The 18,093-nt window shown below is 32.2% G+C and overlaps 1 protein-coding gene across 2 annotated transcripts in view; it reads right to left on the bottom strand.

Moving 5' to 3' along the window:
* LOC106717295 (nostrin) overlaps positions 1-15,138 on the bottom strand; it is a 38,915-nt gene extending 23,777 nt beyond the window's left edge. Inside the window, exon 1 of one of the 2 annotated variants that reach the window (XM_014511114.2) lies at positions 14,965-15,138. Coding sequence is in view for 1 of the 2 variants with exons in the window: in XM_014511113.2 (XP_014366599.2) it covers positions 12,484-12,503 (20 nt within the window). In the remaining variant the exon portion in view is untranslated. Of the gene's footprint in view, positions 1-12,483; positions 12,617-14,964 lie in introns of those variants that run through there. The other variant, XM_014511113.2, reaches the window with a different exon arrangement.
* Positions 15,139-18,093: the final 2,955 nt, after the last annotated feature.

The raw sequence follows: 18,093 nt of genomic DNA on the forward strand, positions 1-18,093 counted from the left end.
GTTAAAAATCACTCAAATAACGCCAATGTTGTAAAAAACCTATTGAGTAAACAACGTATGAAGAATTCTCGAAAATGTAAAATAAAACACTAACGACTTGCCTCGGCTTCGCACTGGTATCGGAGGAGATTTTTTTACTTATATTTTGATTGAGAAATTACATAAAGAAAGTAAGGGAATCAATCATACTGCAGATTATCTATATTTATTAGTATACTGGCTGTCGCCCGCGAATCCGTCCGCGCGGAATTAAAAAAAAGTTGTCTTATGTGTTCTTCCAGAATATGATCTACATCATTGCCAAATTTCATCGAGATCCGTTGAGGCATTCTGGAGATACATTCAAACAAACATCCATCTAAACATTCGCATTTATAAGTATGATTAATTTTGGCTAATAACGATTATTTACCTTGAGACTATCTTGTCAAAACATGTGCACAAAACACACTCGTATAGTCCCTCTTCGTCATTATGAATAGAAGGACAACAACATGTGCTCATACGAATGATACGGTAGACACGGTAAAGCTAAATTAAGCAGTAATAATATGAACGGAAATGCGCTGCTCCCGCATTGATGCTAAATTAAACTTAAGTCATTACGGTGATGATGCGAAGAACAGAATTAGCTTCTTTGTGAGAAACAATACTAAATAGGTTTACATATCCCTTTACAAAAATTATAAGATTCACTTAAAACCAAATTAGTTACTTAAGTTAGTGTCTTAATTCTATTGCAATTGTCCGAGCTTGCACATTCCTTTTAATTTAAACGCAGTATTTAGATGTTGCGTAATACAGTAATGTATGTGATCAACTAAAATAATTGTGAAATATAACAACACCGAAAATGATAACTTTGCCATCATGTTACGCCACAGAGCTATTATTATAAAAAAGTTAAATAACATTGGCCAGAATGTACTTTTACAAAGTGTTCATTAAAGTTTAATATGTAGCAACATTAATAATTGACTCGATTTACCTTCGATTGTTTTCGTAATCCAAATTCAAAATCGTTAATATTTGCTGTACTGGCCAGTTACCATTTATGTAATACAAGCATACAAGCGAATGACCGCAACATTGTACACGTGCGTATTTATTTGGCCAGAGCTGTCCAACATTTTATCTTGAACTAATAATAATTTAAAATCACAGACAGTTTTCATATAATTGTGAGATTCCATGGGTTATTATCCATCTCTTCACATTAAGCCACGCAGCGAAAATATGACGAACCATTGGTACATATTAATACCATTTGAATCATAAAACGAAACTTGGTACTTAATCTTTGCTTAAGAAAATAACTTGACAAACTTTTGATGACGACAATTCTCATTTTATTGAAAGCAGAATGCGTGTTTTCTTTTAGAAAGATAACATGCAAAAAGATTATTTAGAGAAAAAATAATGATAAAGATTGGAGTTTGTGTAACAACCTCCATACATTCGAACGGACAAACTCTTTTTATTAGTGTCATATACAGATGTAAATAATTTTAACAGTTGTCGCCTTTAAACTAAGGTCAGGTGTGATCTGATAAACAAGTGGAACTAGATCGAAAAGTAAAACGTTATCTGAACTTACGAATCTTAATTCTATTTTTTTTAATTGATTGATAGTAGCATAGACATAGTGAAGATTTGATCTAATTTATCGGAGACTAGCAATCGCCCGCGACCCCGTCCGCGCGGCCAAACTAAGCAGCCTATGTGTTCTTCCAGACTATGGTCTACATCTGTGACAAATTTCATCAATATCCATTAAGCTGTTTCGGAGATACCTTCAAAAACAACTATCTATCCATCTATCTAAACATTCGCATTTATAAACTTACAGTATCCACTCAGAGTCTTATTTAATGATTTATAACCTTGGCAAAATTTAATCTCAAGAAAAACTAGTTACTTAAATTATTAATTAGATGATAATTAATATGTAAAATATTGCTGATTGTAAGTTCTATCGAATCCAACTCATTTATAATAGTGTTTGAAAATTAGGTTAGAAATCATTTATAAATAATCGAAAAGAAAGTTACTTTAAGTGCATTTTATTTGATCTACATATCCTAGACAAGGTAAAGTTGAATCGAGGGTGAATAATTAGTCAATGTTCCAAAATAAAATTTTATCTATCTACAACGAAATCATTTTTAACGTAATGGAACTTTCTCCGTCACTATAAAAGCAAATATAGTCGTTCTGGAGATATCTTCTAAAAACCATCCATCAGTCCAAACATTCGCATCTATACGCCATTCAATAGCATGTGTTCGACACATGTTCAGTATCATTCGATCAACGCGCCCTGTACAGACCTTAATGTGTATTTTATATCATTTCGCAAGTGATATTCCCAAGGAGGTATGCCTCCAAGCTTATGATTGCTGACTGATTTTATGTTGAAGGTTACTGGTGCTATTATCTGTATAGTCTTTAAGACTTCCTATATACTCAGATATTTCTTGACAGCTTCTTTACAGTGTAAATAGTAAAAAACTTTACTTGTTCTTGTTTCCTTATTAACTTAAATTTGGTTTCTTATCTTCGTATACCCTGTATATTAATTTATTAGTAATAAGTGCGTTGTATACTATCTCTTTGATCTCATTCACACGTACATTTGCAAGTAAAGTAGGAAAGTGGAAAAGTGTATAACTGCACATTTTATAATAAAATCTTAAAATTAGAGCAGTCCGTTTGATGAGATCGTAAACGAGGATTTACAGTTTTCAATTTAAGTAAATGAATAAAATAAATTTAGTAATCAATCTTTCTAATATTATAAATACGAATGTTTGGGTGTCTGGATGGGTGCATGTTTGCTAGAAAGTATCTCCGGAACGGCTCAACGGATCTTGATGAAATTTGGCACAGATGTAGAACATAGTCTGAAACAACAGATAAGCTACTTATAAAGTTTTTTTTACTACCGCGCGGATGGAGTCGCGGTCGACAGATAGTTATAAGTTTATGTTTTGTAAAAATGGATCAATAACGCATTACGCAGTAAAGCCCGACGTTAAAGTGTATGATGTGGACACATTTTTTATTCAGTATTTTTATGAGACCGACATCTCAGATGTCATTTTTATTTCAACGTTGATAAAATCTACAAATAAAACATTACACGCAGATCGTAATTCGATACGGTCTTTACAAATTACGAGACGAAACACCCAATCACTTTCATATCACGATTATTTTTAAATATTTATTTAAAAAAAAATTGAAATTGTTTTTTCATTAATATAAATTGCTTATGCTAGTGGCCAATGAGTTTTGGCGACACCGTTCTATTGCGTAAATGTCTTTCGAAAATCTCCGCTTATCGGTTACTGTTGCACATGACAACAAACCGATCAGTGTTTCGTTTATAAATATTGAACGTCATTAATATAATTTGCATAATCACCCAGCGCGTAATTAGTAAAATATCGTATTTGTTTCCACATTTCTAAACGTACTAATTGACTGTTTATATGCCGACGATTGTATAATAGATGTAGATTTACGTAGAAGTAAGGACAGAGATGAGTCCGAACTGTGCCAAATTTTTCTGGGCTACGGGCATGTGCACTATGATTGTTAAGAAAAAAGACAACAATTTTTCGCCTAATATTATTAAGAGATATATACTTTGATTATACTTTTACAGAAATATTTAACCATTCCTTATTATAGGATTTTTAAGAGATATATTAAGAAATATCCACCGTTATGTAGTTACAATCAGACCGTAATTGAAGTTACTAGAAACCTTTAATTGCCGTCATAATTAACTTCACAGAGTTGCGAAAACAATGTAATAATTGTCTCATACGACATAATATAGACGACACATAATATGCACTTTCTGTGAAAAATTGACGGTAGCATAATTATTAAGAATATTTTAACAGCATAGATGAGTCTTACATATAGTTCTGTATACCTATATAATTTAAATTTACGTTACGTCAGGTTTAGGTAACAAAATCTTATGAAAACCATCGTATAATGAAAAAAAAAAACTCAAACAACAAGAAAAATGACTCAATATTAATTAATACGTTTACCTATTAAATATGACTGTTTTCCTCGAAACTCAGTTTTCTTAGATGAGTCATACAGAACGTGCAATGTTAGCAATGGCTTTAAGATATTGTTTTTATCTTTACGAATATGTACTTATGTAAATTCGCAAAAACAAGAGATATAATAATATAAAATATAGTAAATTTACACAAAAAAAAGAAAGTCTGGCTGCATGTACCCCTTTGACAACGGATAATATGATTCGAATTCTGTCAATTCATCTATAAACTTAGATCAAATTACATACAAATCATAAAATTTCATCTTTATCGGTTTGTTAGTACCGAATTTAATCCTGAAAATACATCGTGATATAAGATCTCGTGAAGAGTGTCTTAAACCAATTAAAACTTAAACCTTCATGTGAAAACGAACCGCCAGGATTTAAACACGAAATTGTTGATGTAATCGAACTTGACACTACAGACCTAAATACTAATCGAGTTCAAGTACGGTTCTAATAAACAATAATCCTATATCCGAAAAGGTGAGAGGTTTTTCCTTTCAGTTTTAATTGTTACGTCCGTAGGCTCAATATGGTGTTTGCATGAACCTTGAGCTGGTTTCATTTGTATCCAGTAAGCAGGTTTTGTATTGTTATAGTTGACGATTATTCATTCGTCATGGACAGGCTAAAAGGGTTGCTAACGGACTGGTCGTGAAAACATCGTAAACATTTAAAAAAAATTGGAACCGATAAAAATGCCGGTGACAAAACTTTATACTTAGAAACAGCTTATAAATATGTACACAATACGACTCTTTTCAATAGACAGAATAAACATTAGTTTATGTTTAGTTCTCTAGAATAGATAAAATTTGTTGAGAATTTTACATTTATCTATACCGATATTATAAAGAGGAAAGATTTGTTTGTTTTTTGCATTGAATAGGCTCCGAAACTAATGAAACAATTTGAAAAATGGTTTGCACTTTTGCGAAACTACACTAACACAGGCGCTTCGCGGGCAACTGCTATTAAAATCTATACATCAAATTAACGTGTGTCTGTAAGTCATTGAATGATATATAATGTTATCTGAATGTTATCAGAAGGTTATAAAAGCCTCATAAAGCCCGGCCTCGCAGATATCTGATAAGAACAACCGAAAATTACACCAGACAGGCTTCACTAACCGATGGCACGGATAAGAAACCATACGTCTAAAAAAAATTAAGTGGCACACCAAACAACTTTACACTTGATATAAAAATAAATTTATTACAAAAAATCGAACGATTTTTATCATTAAATTGTATTCATGTCATAATTGGCGTCGCCATTCGATGATCCAGGCTAGGTCTAGGTAGGGGTAGCTACCATTAATATGGTCTTTTTTCAAATAGTTTATTTATATATTATATATATTATACACTAGCTGTCGTCCGCGATACCATCATGGCGAAATTAAAAAAAAATCTTAATTAGGCCTGTAATGCCGTTCAAGAGATACCTTCAAACAAACAACCATCCATCCATCCATCTAAACATTCGCATTTATAATATTAGTAAGATTTACAAATCCTCAAGGGGAGACACCTGTTCGTAAAAAGATAAGCACTAAAGTCAACCTTGAATATATAAATTTGATGCACGTATATGCAAACTTGGATATTAGTTATTAAGTAATAAAAGATGCATAAACTAAAGTAAGGTAGATATATAAATATGTTCAGAGCGGGCTGAATACACTTTCACTATGACCGCCCAGTTGTCTCATTGTCTCCGACTGCGCGCAACATCATTCACGTTAGAGGGAAAGTGTTATAATGTAAATTTAATTGGTGGCCATTCTACACTGGCCAATTATTTGTTATTACAAAATGTTTCCGCTCTAATCTTATCATGCAAATTTTAAAACGTTACGTGAAATTGAATTATTTAACGCAACCATACTGTAATTTCGATGTATTTTTTATTGAGTTTACACATTTTCTACGTGTATTTAATGTGTATTATATAACTGCAATCTGTGCAAAAATTCAGCTCATCCTCAATGAATATTTAAGTTGTAATCTATGCATTGATTTCTAAAACAAGCACGAATGGACTTACGGCCATGCACTTTAATTTACAAGTTACATATTATCTATACTATTATAATAATCGTGTTTTACTTCTACGCCTTGATTTTACTCATAAACATTTTTTATATCTCGAAATCAACATAACTCAGAATTAATAAAAGGTATAAATTTTTTACTTGTAATACTGGGACCAACAAACTCATTTCATCATGTAACGGTTAGGATTTTAAACTTATTTGCACTTATCTGCTCCGGTATAAATCATGTTGCTTACAAATGGAGAAATACGCAGGTGTCTCTTTTGTTCCTAATCACCTGTCAATTGCTCTAATCAGTGTCTATGGCGCATCACGAGCCTTGCTAGTAAACTGTACCACGCTAATGGTTCGTACGTTTCACAATAAAATATATGGCAAAGGTAATCGTACGGGGCGTCGCTCGCGCCGGACGAGTTGACTCTAATAGAAAGGTCGTTGTAATTTAATTAGCGAGGCTCCACTAATGTCGAATGTTGATCTAGGAATCGTCAACATTTTAGGTTAGGTGGTTACAATTTGAAACATTTAAACTTCAAATATTCACTATTAACAAAAACATTTTGAAGAGAAATCAATATTATTGAAACATTTAAATGCGCACAGCGGTAAGGATTAAGGGTTTCTTGGAAATCGTAATGAGAGTAACAAGAGATATCTTGTCTGAGCCCATTTCATTACTAAACCCTGATCAGTTACAATGTAACTGTTGTGGCCAGTTGACGGATAGCCAATGTATTGGCGCTAATGCCGTGATCGAGGTCAGTGGAGCCGCGCCGCTCAGACCAACAACGACTGAACTTGAACAAATTATGCTGCAATTACTCTAAATGCGACATCGTGACGGACTATCTATGTGAACCTGTAGAATTGATTGCGAACGATGTTTTATTGAGTCTAAAAAAATCTTTAAGTATAAGATATGGTATAAGGAGGAAAAAAGACATTGACAAGAAAAAGCGTGAGAAAATAATATGTAAACTGCCTGTTGTTATTCGATTGATTTCTGAATGTATACATACCCAGAAAAGTATTGAAAATATACCGAAAGTGAATGCAATTTTATAACTGTTCTGAATATCGAATTAAAACTGTTCTGTTTAATTTTTAAACACTTTGATCGATGTTATTTAGCAGAACTGTCATAAAAGCTCGAGCTATATAAATTCAGTCCGACTTATTTATTTCATTTACGTTTCTTCACACGCAGTTAATTCACCTTCGGGTATTTTGCAGGAAATTTTTAACAATTACGTATTTATTGACAACTAGCTTTTACCCGCGACTCCGTCCGCGCGGAATAAAAAATAGAAAACGGGGTAAAAATTATCCTATGTCCGTTTCCTGGTTCTAAGCTACCTGCCCACCAATTTTCAGTCAAATCGATTCAGTCGTTCTTGAGTTATAAATAGTGTAACTAACACGACTTTCTTTTATATATATAGATATACATATATAACTTTTTCTGTCAATAAGTTTTAAGTTTCTGTACATCACACGTTACAGGTGCTACTACAAAAAGTTAGTTTTTTTTTTTGAGAAAAAGTTACAATAACCTATTAAGGACAGATATTTATTTATAAGATGATGAAACAAAAGTAAGTTAAATCGTTTGTTTGTTGCATTCGTTAAAGTATAAACAATTAAAAAACAAATCTTAGTATTGCCATACCTACATGTTTGATTTTGCAACAAAAAAATACTTGTGGGGAAAATTATTTTCTTAGAAATAAAAGTGCACGCGTCCCACAACTAGTAAGCTGTTAAGAAAGTCAGGAAAAAAGCGTAAAAAGTTAGCTGCTTTTAAACATTACTAGTCGTCGACTAATATATTTATGTTCTTGTGTAAATAAAATAACCTCTTAATAATATCTCTAATATAATTCCATTCTTAAAAACAAGTTAGCGAAAGTCCTAACACAATAGCTAATTAATCTAATATCCCGGATAAATTAGAGATTGTCTTATAAAAATTGTTATTTAACTAAAAGGATCAGTACATTTTCAGTAACTCAATTTTCGTTATGCACTGTTCCTGTTGAAAATAAAGACTCCACAAAGTCGCCTCAAGACTTCATATCAGACATAAATCTTTGACTCCTTTTGTTATTCTGATTACTAAGTAATGAGTGTTTTTGCGTAACCGACAAAGCCGCGTTTCCTGAATCCGACAATAGTCTCTTTAGACAACAACAGCTAGAATTTTTTTGACTTTTAAAGACAGGACATGTCATCGAGCGCATTTCTTTCTACCAAATTAAAAAAAATAGGTTTTAAACTTGTTTGCTTGTGTGCTCGGTTTGTGTAAATATATTTCTTAATATTTTGAGTCAGTATGCACACATGAGTGATGGTTATTTTTGCCTCAGCCCCTACAAAAAGTGACAGAAATTCTTTAGTACAACGACGTCTCTTTGTTTAGTCCGTTTCACTATAGTCAAAGGATCTAGCTAGCAAACAGCGCCACAACCTTGGTGCAGATCGCATCTCTATACCGTCTATCGTGCACCTAAAAGACAATATTACAAACCTTATCAGACTAAAAAGGGATTGTGTTAACAATCCCTTTTTACTCTTTATGATTAATACTAAGCAGTAATAAATATTTTTGTTTTTAAATTAACACTATTTGTGTTAATTTTTATTAACAATTTTTATGTTAATTGATACGAGTATGTGGGAAATTATACTGCATTTACTTCGTGTGATTTAAACATCCATAATGCGATGTTGTTTTTTTTCAATATTAAGAAAGTGCTGCATATTGTTGTTTTTTCTTGTTACTCCAGAACATTTATATTGGAAATAGATTTCATTATTTTACAGGAAAAAATGTTGGAACGGAATGCCTCCTTACCCATTTTGCAAACACGAACACAAGCCCATATTTTTTAATTACACATATTTTTTGAACATAGAGTTATAAAAACATGATTTTGTTGTTAGTTAAAAATGTAATTAAAACAGATGTGCTTGCCGTGCTACTATGCAACTAATATGCACAGCATCTCAATTATAGAAAAAAAACTCGCTGATATGCTTCACTTCAGTTCAGTTATGATGAATATTTAAGAACAACGGTCTTGTTGAATAAACGGTTATTATTAGAAAGTCATGTTTTCTACAATACTAAAGTACGGAGATAAATTAACCATGAATTGTATTTATTTACAAGTTAGCTGTAAGATATTATTAACTTTCTATTGATATTTACCTAATTTAAACCTAATTAAAACAAAAAAATATAAATCTCGAACTAATGTTTTTTTTTTTGTTTAATAAATTCATAGTGTGAATTAATTAAGCTAACTCATCATCTCCCTAACTTTGTCCCACTTCCGTAGGGTCAGTGCACCAGGTTTCCTCCAAATCAATCTGTCTTCCATCATCTATACATGGTCATTCCATTCTTAGTCATGTTACCTTTCACGCAATCCAACCATCTCCTCCTAGGCCTACCTCTACCGGTGTACCCCTCCACATTCATATAAAATTAAACTATTTATTAAAATTAATTGTAAATTCTTAAAAATATTTGCAATTTTACTATGGTATACGTGTCTATCTTCTAGAAAATGCAATAATTTAATTTGTATTGTTTCTATTCCAAGCTTTAAAATTTAAATAAAAGATTTGCTCATTTTGTAAAAATTTCGATACCTTTACATATCGTATTTTATAAAAATATTTCTCGAAACAATAGGAACTTAACCGTGAGTATGTTTAAAGTGGATTTTAGGGTTAACAATATGTTTAATGCATGTGTTTCTGCACTGGAAACACACGGACTATCGTTAAAACAAACTGAACAAACGGTTTAGTTGGTCTTAATGGGGTCGTTGAAATTTGTTCAAGTGCCCTTTTCTATCTTTTCTTTCTACGTTCTGTTTGCTGACAAAATGTAGGTGAGCAGTATTTGAGTCGTAGTTAAGTAATGTTTAATTTGGAAAGATATTACGGTACATAACATAAATATATTATTACAACTGATTGGCAAAAAAAAATTTAAACAAAAATACAATATTATTGTCATAGATTATATATTTATTCCGTCTCCGCCTAGCTGTTTTCTTTTTTTATATTATTAACGTCAATGCTCGTCTCCATGTCTCTCTCTCTCTATGAATTCCTAAATTCATCGTTAAAAAGTGTGGTATCAATAAAAATTTACTTTTTGATTTCCTTTACAACAAGTAGGGAAGCAATTCATTTCGAGTTCAGTAAGAAGGAAAAATGGAACGGATTGTGAAAGATAACACGATTAGATAGATCTGATCGCGAAAACATTTTCTTTAAACTCCATAGATTTCAGGACTGGAAGATACTAATGATGTTATTGCTAGTTAATATATTTGGTAGCTTCTTTGTTCAAATACAGATTTTGTATTACGTAACTAGTAGCGTGGTCTGATCAATTGTTATAACGTAAAGTTCATATAAAATTCCCATGATCCAATTTTGTTTTTAGGCCGCGTGGGCGATTCTGTCGACGGTTTGGAAGCGCTCGGTTGCGAAAACAAATCATTAGTACAACGGATATCTTGTGATTTACGCTGTATTTGAATCAAATTGAAAGTGTTACCAGTTAAAAATCCTTATATACATCGTATGATAAACTTTACGTAATTGATTACTAATTATATTTTATCAAATAATTTTATGTTAGAAAATTATGGCAAGTGGTCAATTTTAAAAGTACAGAAAAAAATTAATTATAAAGTATGTATTTTATAATTTTTTTTTTATCAAAAACTGTGTTAATTTTATGTATGCAGCTAATTGAAAGGTTAAGGATATTGATAAAACTTGAAAGATAAAAAATGTGGCAAGAGAAAATATTTGTTGAAATATATACCCAAAAGTAGTTATACAAATTAAGTATTGCTTTTATATCAAAAATTACTATTAAAATGTCGCATAGCAATATGACAATTATTTAAATTTCCTGATACTAAGGTCAATACAGAGATTAAGTATCAAATCGATTAAAAAGGCATTACCTTACAAACAACCAACCAACGTATCCGTGTTGATTTTCTCGAATTATTACTTGACAAAATAAAACCGATCACCTTGACTGTTTTGTATAGTACAATCCAACTAGCAAATCCACCAATGTATACTGATTGTGTACATTAGTGGACTAGTTTCATACTTATCGGCTGAAGAAAAAAGTGGAGCGGATAGAAATAAAAATCTAACAAGTGTTCAAACATAATAAAATGCAAATAAACCAGAGTACGCAATTATAATAAAACATATGATGCAATTAATAAACCAAAAAATATATATTTGACTTATAAATATTATTAAATAACAAATTGCTTTAATGACTTATTGAATTTTAAGAAAATAGTTCTATTTATTATAAGGGTTATATATATTGCAGCACTGCATCAATATCTTGATAATGTACGTAACGACCTTAAAAAGGTGTTTACACACTGACGCGAGTTGCGCAATACAATTAATTTATTTAGGTATTTTAGTGGTCGCGTCCAAAAGCGGTGCTGTTGCCCACGCGACGCCAGCCGGGTGATCTTAAGAGCATAAATAAGCGTCTTTAAAAGCAAGCGATCTTTGCTCGATGATTGATCGAATTGTCTTTAGCAAGGCGTTACTTTTTTTAATACTAGCTGTATATAAAAATTACTAGTAGCCTATGTGTTCTTCCACACTATGCTCTACATCAATGCCAAATTTCAGCAAGATTCATGCAGCCGTTCTTGAGATACCTTCTAACAAACATCCATCCATCCATCTAAACATTCGCATTCGTATTTATAATATTAGTAAGATAAGATTTAGAAATGATTTTCATGATAATGTTTTTAGTTAGATACTATGCTACATATTTACTATAAAGTTGTGGAATTTTTTTTTTCTTAAAATGGGTAATAAATTTAAATTTTCACTATACTTTGATGTCAAAATAAATTTCCATAATAATAATCAGACCACTGCTTGCTTGAGTCATGTGACATCGCAGTTGGTTGTGCACTATTTTTATATAATACTAGCTGTCGCCCGCGACTCCCTTCGCGCGGGTTTAAAAAAAAACGTAATAAGTATCCTATGTGTTCTTCAGACTGTTCTATACCGGTGCCAAATTTCATTAAAATCCGTTGAACCATTTCGGAGATACCTTCAATCCATCTAAACATTCGCATTTATAATATTAGTAAGATCTACCCTATTATTTTTTTGTTTTCATAAGTTTCAATATTATAAAGTATACTATATATAAATAATTTATTTACTTCCATGCCATTAGAGTTAAAAAAAAAGAAATTACTTCCGCATCATTTAATAATAAACAAAAATTAATTACCTTTTAAGAATGTTCGCCATTGTTTAAATTAACACCATTTAAATATTCACCATTACTATTATAATGCAAACAGCTAGAAGCCGCAGCCTCATCGACTGTTGTACTATCTGCAAAGAGACCGTTATCAATGACAGATCGGGGTTCTCTGTAACTTTATCAGCAACGTAATCTAAGAACAACACGTCAATCATGCGGACTTGACACTTATCTCGCAGCTTTGATAATACATCTTTCACTGCATTGTCACGTGGAAACTTACTCAATTCTATGGTTAAACTCTCATTGTGATAACATTTGATGTCAGCTCATAAAGATCCCCACCGAGGGGCTCTAGCTGACGCTAAGTTAGAGCTGACTAGGCATCAACTATGGTCGCTTAGTATGTATTCGTTGATTTTACATCTTGCAATTTCTTCGTAGATAATATGTTCTGATTGCAACACAATGGTACCTTCGATGTTCAACCACTGCGCCTCCGGCACTCTTGATACTTGATAACAATATTTATTACGTCGTATTATGGTAAAGTCAGTCTAAAAACTAAGCCTATTTATTTGGGCAAAAAGTTTATGAAAACCCAAAAGGCTATAAAAACTGCTAAGGAATATTCCTCACTAACTTGTTAACCTTTTCATTACAACTTACCTGAGCAAAACACCATTTTTACGTAAGAAAACTGGCCGATCGTAAACCTTCTAATGTACGAGATATCAAAAGATAATCTGACTAATATTATAAATGTGAATGTTTAGATGGATGGATGGATGTTTGTTTGAAGGTATCCCCAAAGGTAAAATTTGGCATAGAGGTAGAGCATAATTTGGAAGAACAAATAGACTAAAAATGAAGGTTTTTTTAAATACACGCGGACGGAGTTGCAGGTGACTGCTAGTCATAACATAAAACAAAAAAAAAGAATTGATAAATAGCGTTAAGCAATGTCATCAGACTAAAAGGTTTTAAAGTTTGTTGCATACGCCAAGCACGATCATCATTTTATACATTTTAAGCTATATAAATCTAACTTGTTTGTCCAGTATGCATTCCTAGTGATGAAAATGATTCATGGGATGCCAGACATGATGATCAGATAGCTGATTATTGTTAGTAAATATGGAATTATTGGTAAATCTAGATCGGATTCGTACTCATGTCCGAACTACTATCGTGGTAATTGATAATAATCAGTTAATGTAAGATCACAAATTCGTTATAATTACGGTGATGTCACAGATATTTTTAGTAACGTTATCTTTGTGCCTGATAGTAGATAGGTCCAGGATAGCATCGGAGTTCGGGTTTGAATCCTAGCAGTTGTACAACCCACTCTACCTACTTAAAAATACAAATATTTTATTATAATTTTAAAGTTTCCAAAGATAATGGAGCTCCTAATATCATATTTTCAAAAGGGACTACTGTAATAACCAGACTCTATATGTAGCAGTTTCCGAGGTTTAGTTGAGGTGCAGAGTTGAAGTGCCTAAAAGTGAAATTCAAAGCAAAAGTCTAAGCACATCTGGTTTCCACCTTAAAACGTGAAATAACGCAAATGTAAATAATTAAGCCTATCTAACATAGTACCTCCTACATAACTGTAAACATAATTATGAAGCTTAAAGGTATATTCTTTATCCCATCATGAAAAGAAAGGTGAAGGTTAGTTGCTAATTATCAAATGATTATATTGCAAATCAGATGCAATGATATGTCATTATGGCGTTAAAAAGATGGAATAATGATAGAAAGTTTCAAAGAAAGTGATGCGAATTAATACAGATGACTCGACGTTGACAATAAACCTCAAAATGTTGTGCAGCTATTGAGACTATTGTAAATTTTAAATAGCATATTTCTAGAACTGCATTCCGCTTGTTATTTCGTAGTCAATATTATCTAACGCTCTCGTGTATTTCCAGTCTTACGAATATAAGCCTTATTTTTTCTACTTAGAATATTTTTTGCTGTGTTAAGATCAATTACAAATATTAACAATTCTGAGTTGCGTTGCGTTGTGTGTATAGGAGAAAAATTGACCACAGTATTCAGTTCAGTTGCAGAGTAATATAAAATACCTACCTATAGTAAGTGGTCCTTGCGTCACACCCATCAAGCCATCGCATTGGCTCATTCATACACCTGTCATTCGTTGTACAGCAATAATTATATTACATGTTGTCGGTAAACTATATTAAAATATACATTCGCTGTCTGTATTTTCCGTCTATATTTAAAAGCAACAAAAATACTTTTTAGCCACTTGTTGTGTCTTTCATTTCGGCTATCTCGGTTGAACTTCGGTTACAATTTGAAAGGTCTGGCATTACAAATATCGATTTCCAATCGACATATAATTTACGACCATTACTAAGTATGAAGTAAACGGTGAGTAATAAAACCATTCCTATGTATTCTTCAAATGCATCATGTCAATAAAAACACTTTTACGGATCGAAGAAAATAAATATCGAAATGACTTACCCCAATAATAAAAAGATGCCTCCTTCCTTGATATGATAAATGTATTCACTCACAATTTGTTTTAACAGTATTTCACTTGGTTTTCTCGGTTCGAAAACTAATGAATTAACGTGTGTTATGCGAGCGAATGTAGAAAAACGCGGCACGAATATACGCCTAAACACGTACGCGGTCGGTGTGCAACTGAACAACTATCAAATAGCTACTAGTGAACGCCGCCGCATCGTTCCCCCATACAATTTAGCTGCGCCCGCGCAAGGGAGCTGACCGATTCGCCTCGTCTGCTGCGCTACAGCGAGCCCAAACAAAAAAGAAATATCACCGAAGGTTCACAACTCATCGCGTAACATTCAAACCATATGGTAGATGTCAACAAACATGTTATTCACCCGCTGAGCTACAATTAAAGCGATATTATCTGAGGTAGAAACTAAATAAAAGCATGAAGTTTTTGAGGTTATAAATCTTGAAATGGTGGATGTTGATGATGGGATCACTCTCAACCCAAATAAACACTTATAGACTGATTCGGAAAATGTTTATTCTTACTCAAACATATTGGATATAATTTAGTTGATACAGGATCATTATTAAATATGTATATAAAAGTTAAACAGTTATTTTTGATTACTATACATCTTACTTATTTGAGAATATAAACGGAATTAATTTATTATAACATACTTCAATCTTAAGAAAATAATACTGACATTCCTTATTTAAAATAATTTAAACATACTACATAAAAAGCCAAGTAGGTCAGAATTATCAAAGGAGTATGTATAGGTATATTCTGAGATTACCAAATCAACACACCCCCTTAATCTCAGAATATACATCATAACAACAGACAAATACAAAAAACCCAAATATTTAAAGTTATCAACAAAACACCAATAATAAAAAACAATAATACATTCTCTCAACAAAACCACAAACTCTTAAACTCTAAAACCACAAGTAAAACACAATAAACTATAAAGGATGGAGATATTAAAAATTCTGTAAAAGTTTCTCTTAAAAATTTCATTTGAATTCCGTTAAAATATATATTAGACTGTAAAATATTTGACCTTGTATTAAAAGTCAAACCACAAGTCCAAAACTGAGCAAAAGAAAAATGAAAAATTCAGAATAGAAATTTCCTCCAATAACATAAATTCAATCAATTCACACCCACGCTTCCACTGCCCGAATCTATTAACTCCACCAAATTATCAACATCAACAACCCTTACACTAACACTTTCTGCAACAACAACAACATCAACAACTTTCTGCAACAACAACAACATCAACAACTTTCTGCAACAACAACAACAACAACAACAACTCCAACAACAACAACAACTCCAACAACAACTCCAACAATAACTACAACAATAACTCCAACAACAACTCAACAACAACAACAACTCAACAACAACAACAACTCCAACAACAACAACAACTCCAACAACAACAACAACTCCAACAACTCCAACAACTCCAACAACAACAACAACTACAACTCAACAACAACTACAACTCAACAACAACTACAACTCAACAACAACTACAACTCAACAACAACTACAACTCAACAACAACTACAACATCAACAACAACTACAACTCATCAACACCAACAACTCAACAACACCAACTCAACAACACCAACTCAACAACACCAACTCAACAACACCAACTCATCAACACCAACTCATCAACACCAACTCATCAACACCAACTCATCAACACCAACTCATCAACACCAACTCATCAACACCAACTCATCAACACCAACTCATCAACACCAACTCATCAACACCAACTCATCAACACCAACTCATCAACACCAACTCATCAACACCAACTCATCAACACCAACTCATCAACACCAACTCATCAACACCAACTCAACAACACCAACTCAACAACACCAACTCAACAACACCAACTCAACAACATCAACAACACCAACTCAACAACATCAACAGCAACCCTCTCTATTCTATCTTCATTTCTTCAACCATTTTTTCACAAAACACGTCATCCGCCGCTGCACTCATCTTTTTCAACACCGTCGATGGTCACCTCTTCTTCACTTCTTCAACCGTTTCTTCAAAAATCACTTCATCCGCCTCTGCATTCATCATTTTCAACACCGTCAATAAATGGTAGATGGATCTTTGACAAATTTGTTTGCAACTGTCACTCTTCCTCCATCTTGAAAAATTTGTTTGCAACTGTAATTCTTGCTCTCCAAACAGGAAAAATGCTCCAAAAAATATAAATATCAGCATTTCTGGGCCGATAATCTCTTGAAACGGTGGATGTGGAAGCATTCTGGGCCCATAACCTCTTGAAATGGTGGATGTTGATGATGGGATCACTCTCAACCCAAATAAACACTTATAGACTGATTCGGAAAATGTTTATTCTTACTCAAACATATTGGATATAATTTAGTTGATACAGGATCATTATTAAATATGTATATAAAAGTTAAACAGTTATTTTTGATTACTATACATCTTACTTATTTGAGAATATAAACGGAATTAATTTATTATAACATACTTCAATCTTAAGAAAATAATACTGACATTCCTTATTTAAAATAATTTAAACATACTACATAAAAAGCCAAGTAGGTCAGAATTATCAAAGGAGTATGTATAGGTATATTCTGAGATTACCAAATCAACAATAAAAGCTATTTAAACAAAATAATTTGGATAACATTTTGAACAACTATATGAAGATCAAAAACCTAAAATGACAAACTCGCATAAATACATTTTAAAATGTTTTTTATAACTACTTTTATTAATTCATATAAACAACAAATCTATACAAAATTTTATGAAATGGGGAATAAAAAGATCTAGAGAAATATCAGACAAGTTAATAAAATAAAGAAAAATATCCGATTTTGTACAAAATTAAGACGATCCCACGATCCCCGATGATTGTTATTATATAACTTAAGTGTAGAAACTTCCTTCGTCCAATATTTTTAAATGAATGTCAGCACAAACCTCCTTCGTGTTGTCTATTTCTTTTTAAAATGAATTTCAATGTCAACGACTAATAAATGAAATATATAATATTTGATTTGTTGTTATTACATTTATATCAGTAATTAC

This window comes from Papilio machaon, chromosome Z, assembly GCF_912999745.1.
Source record: "Papilio machaon chromosome Z, ilPapMach1.1, whole genome shotgun sequence".
Lineage (NCBI taxonomy): Eukaryota > Metazoa > Arthropoda > Insecta > Lepidoptera > Papilionidae > Papilio > Papilio machaon.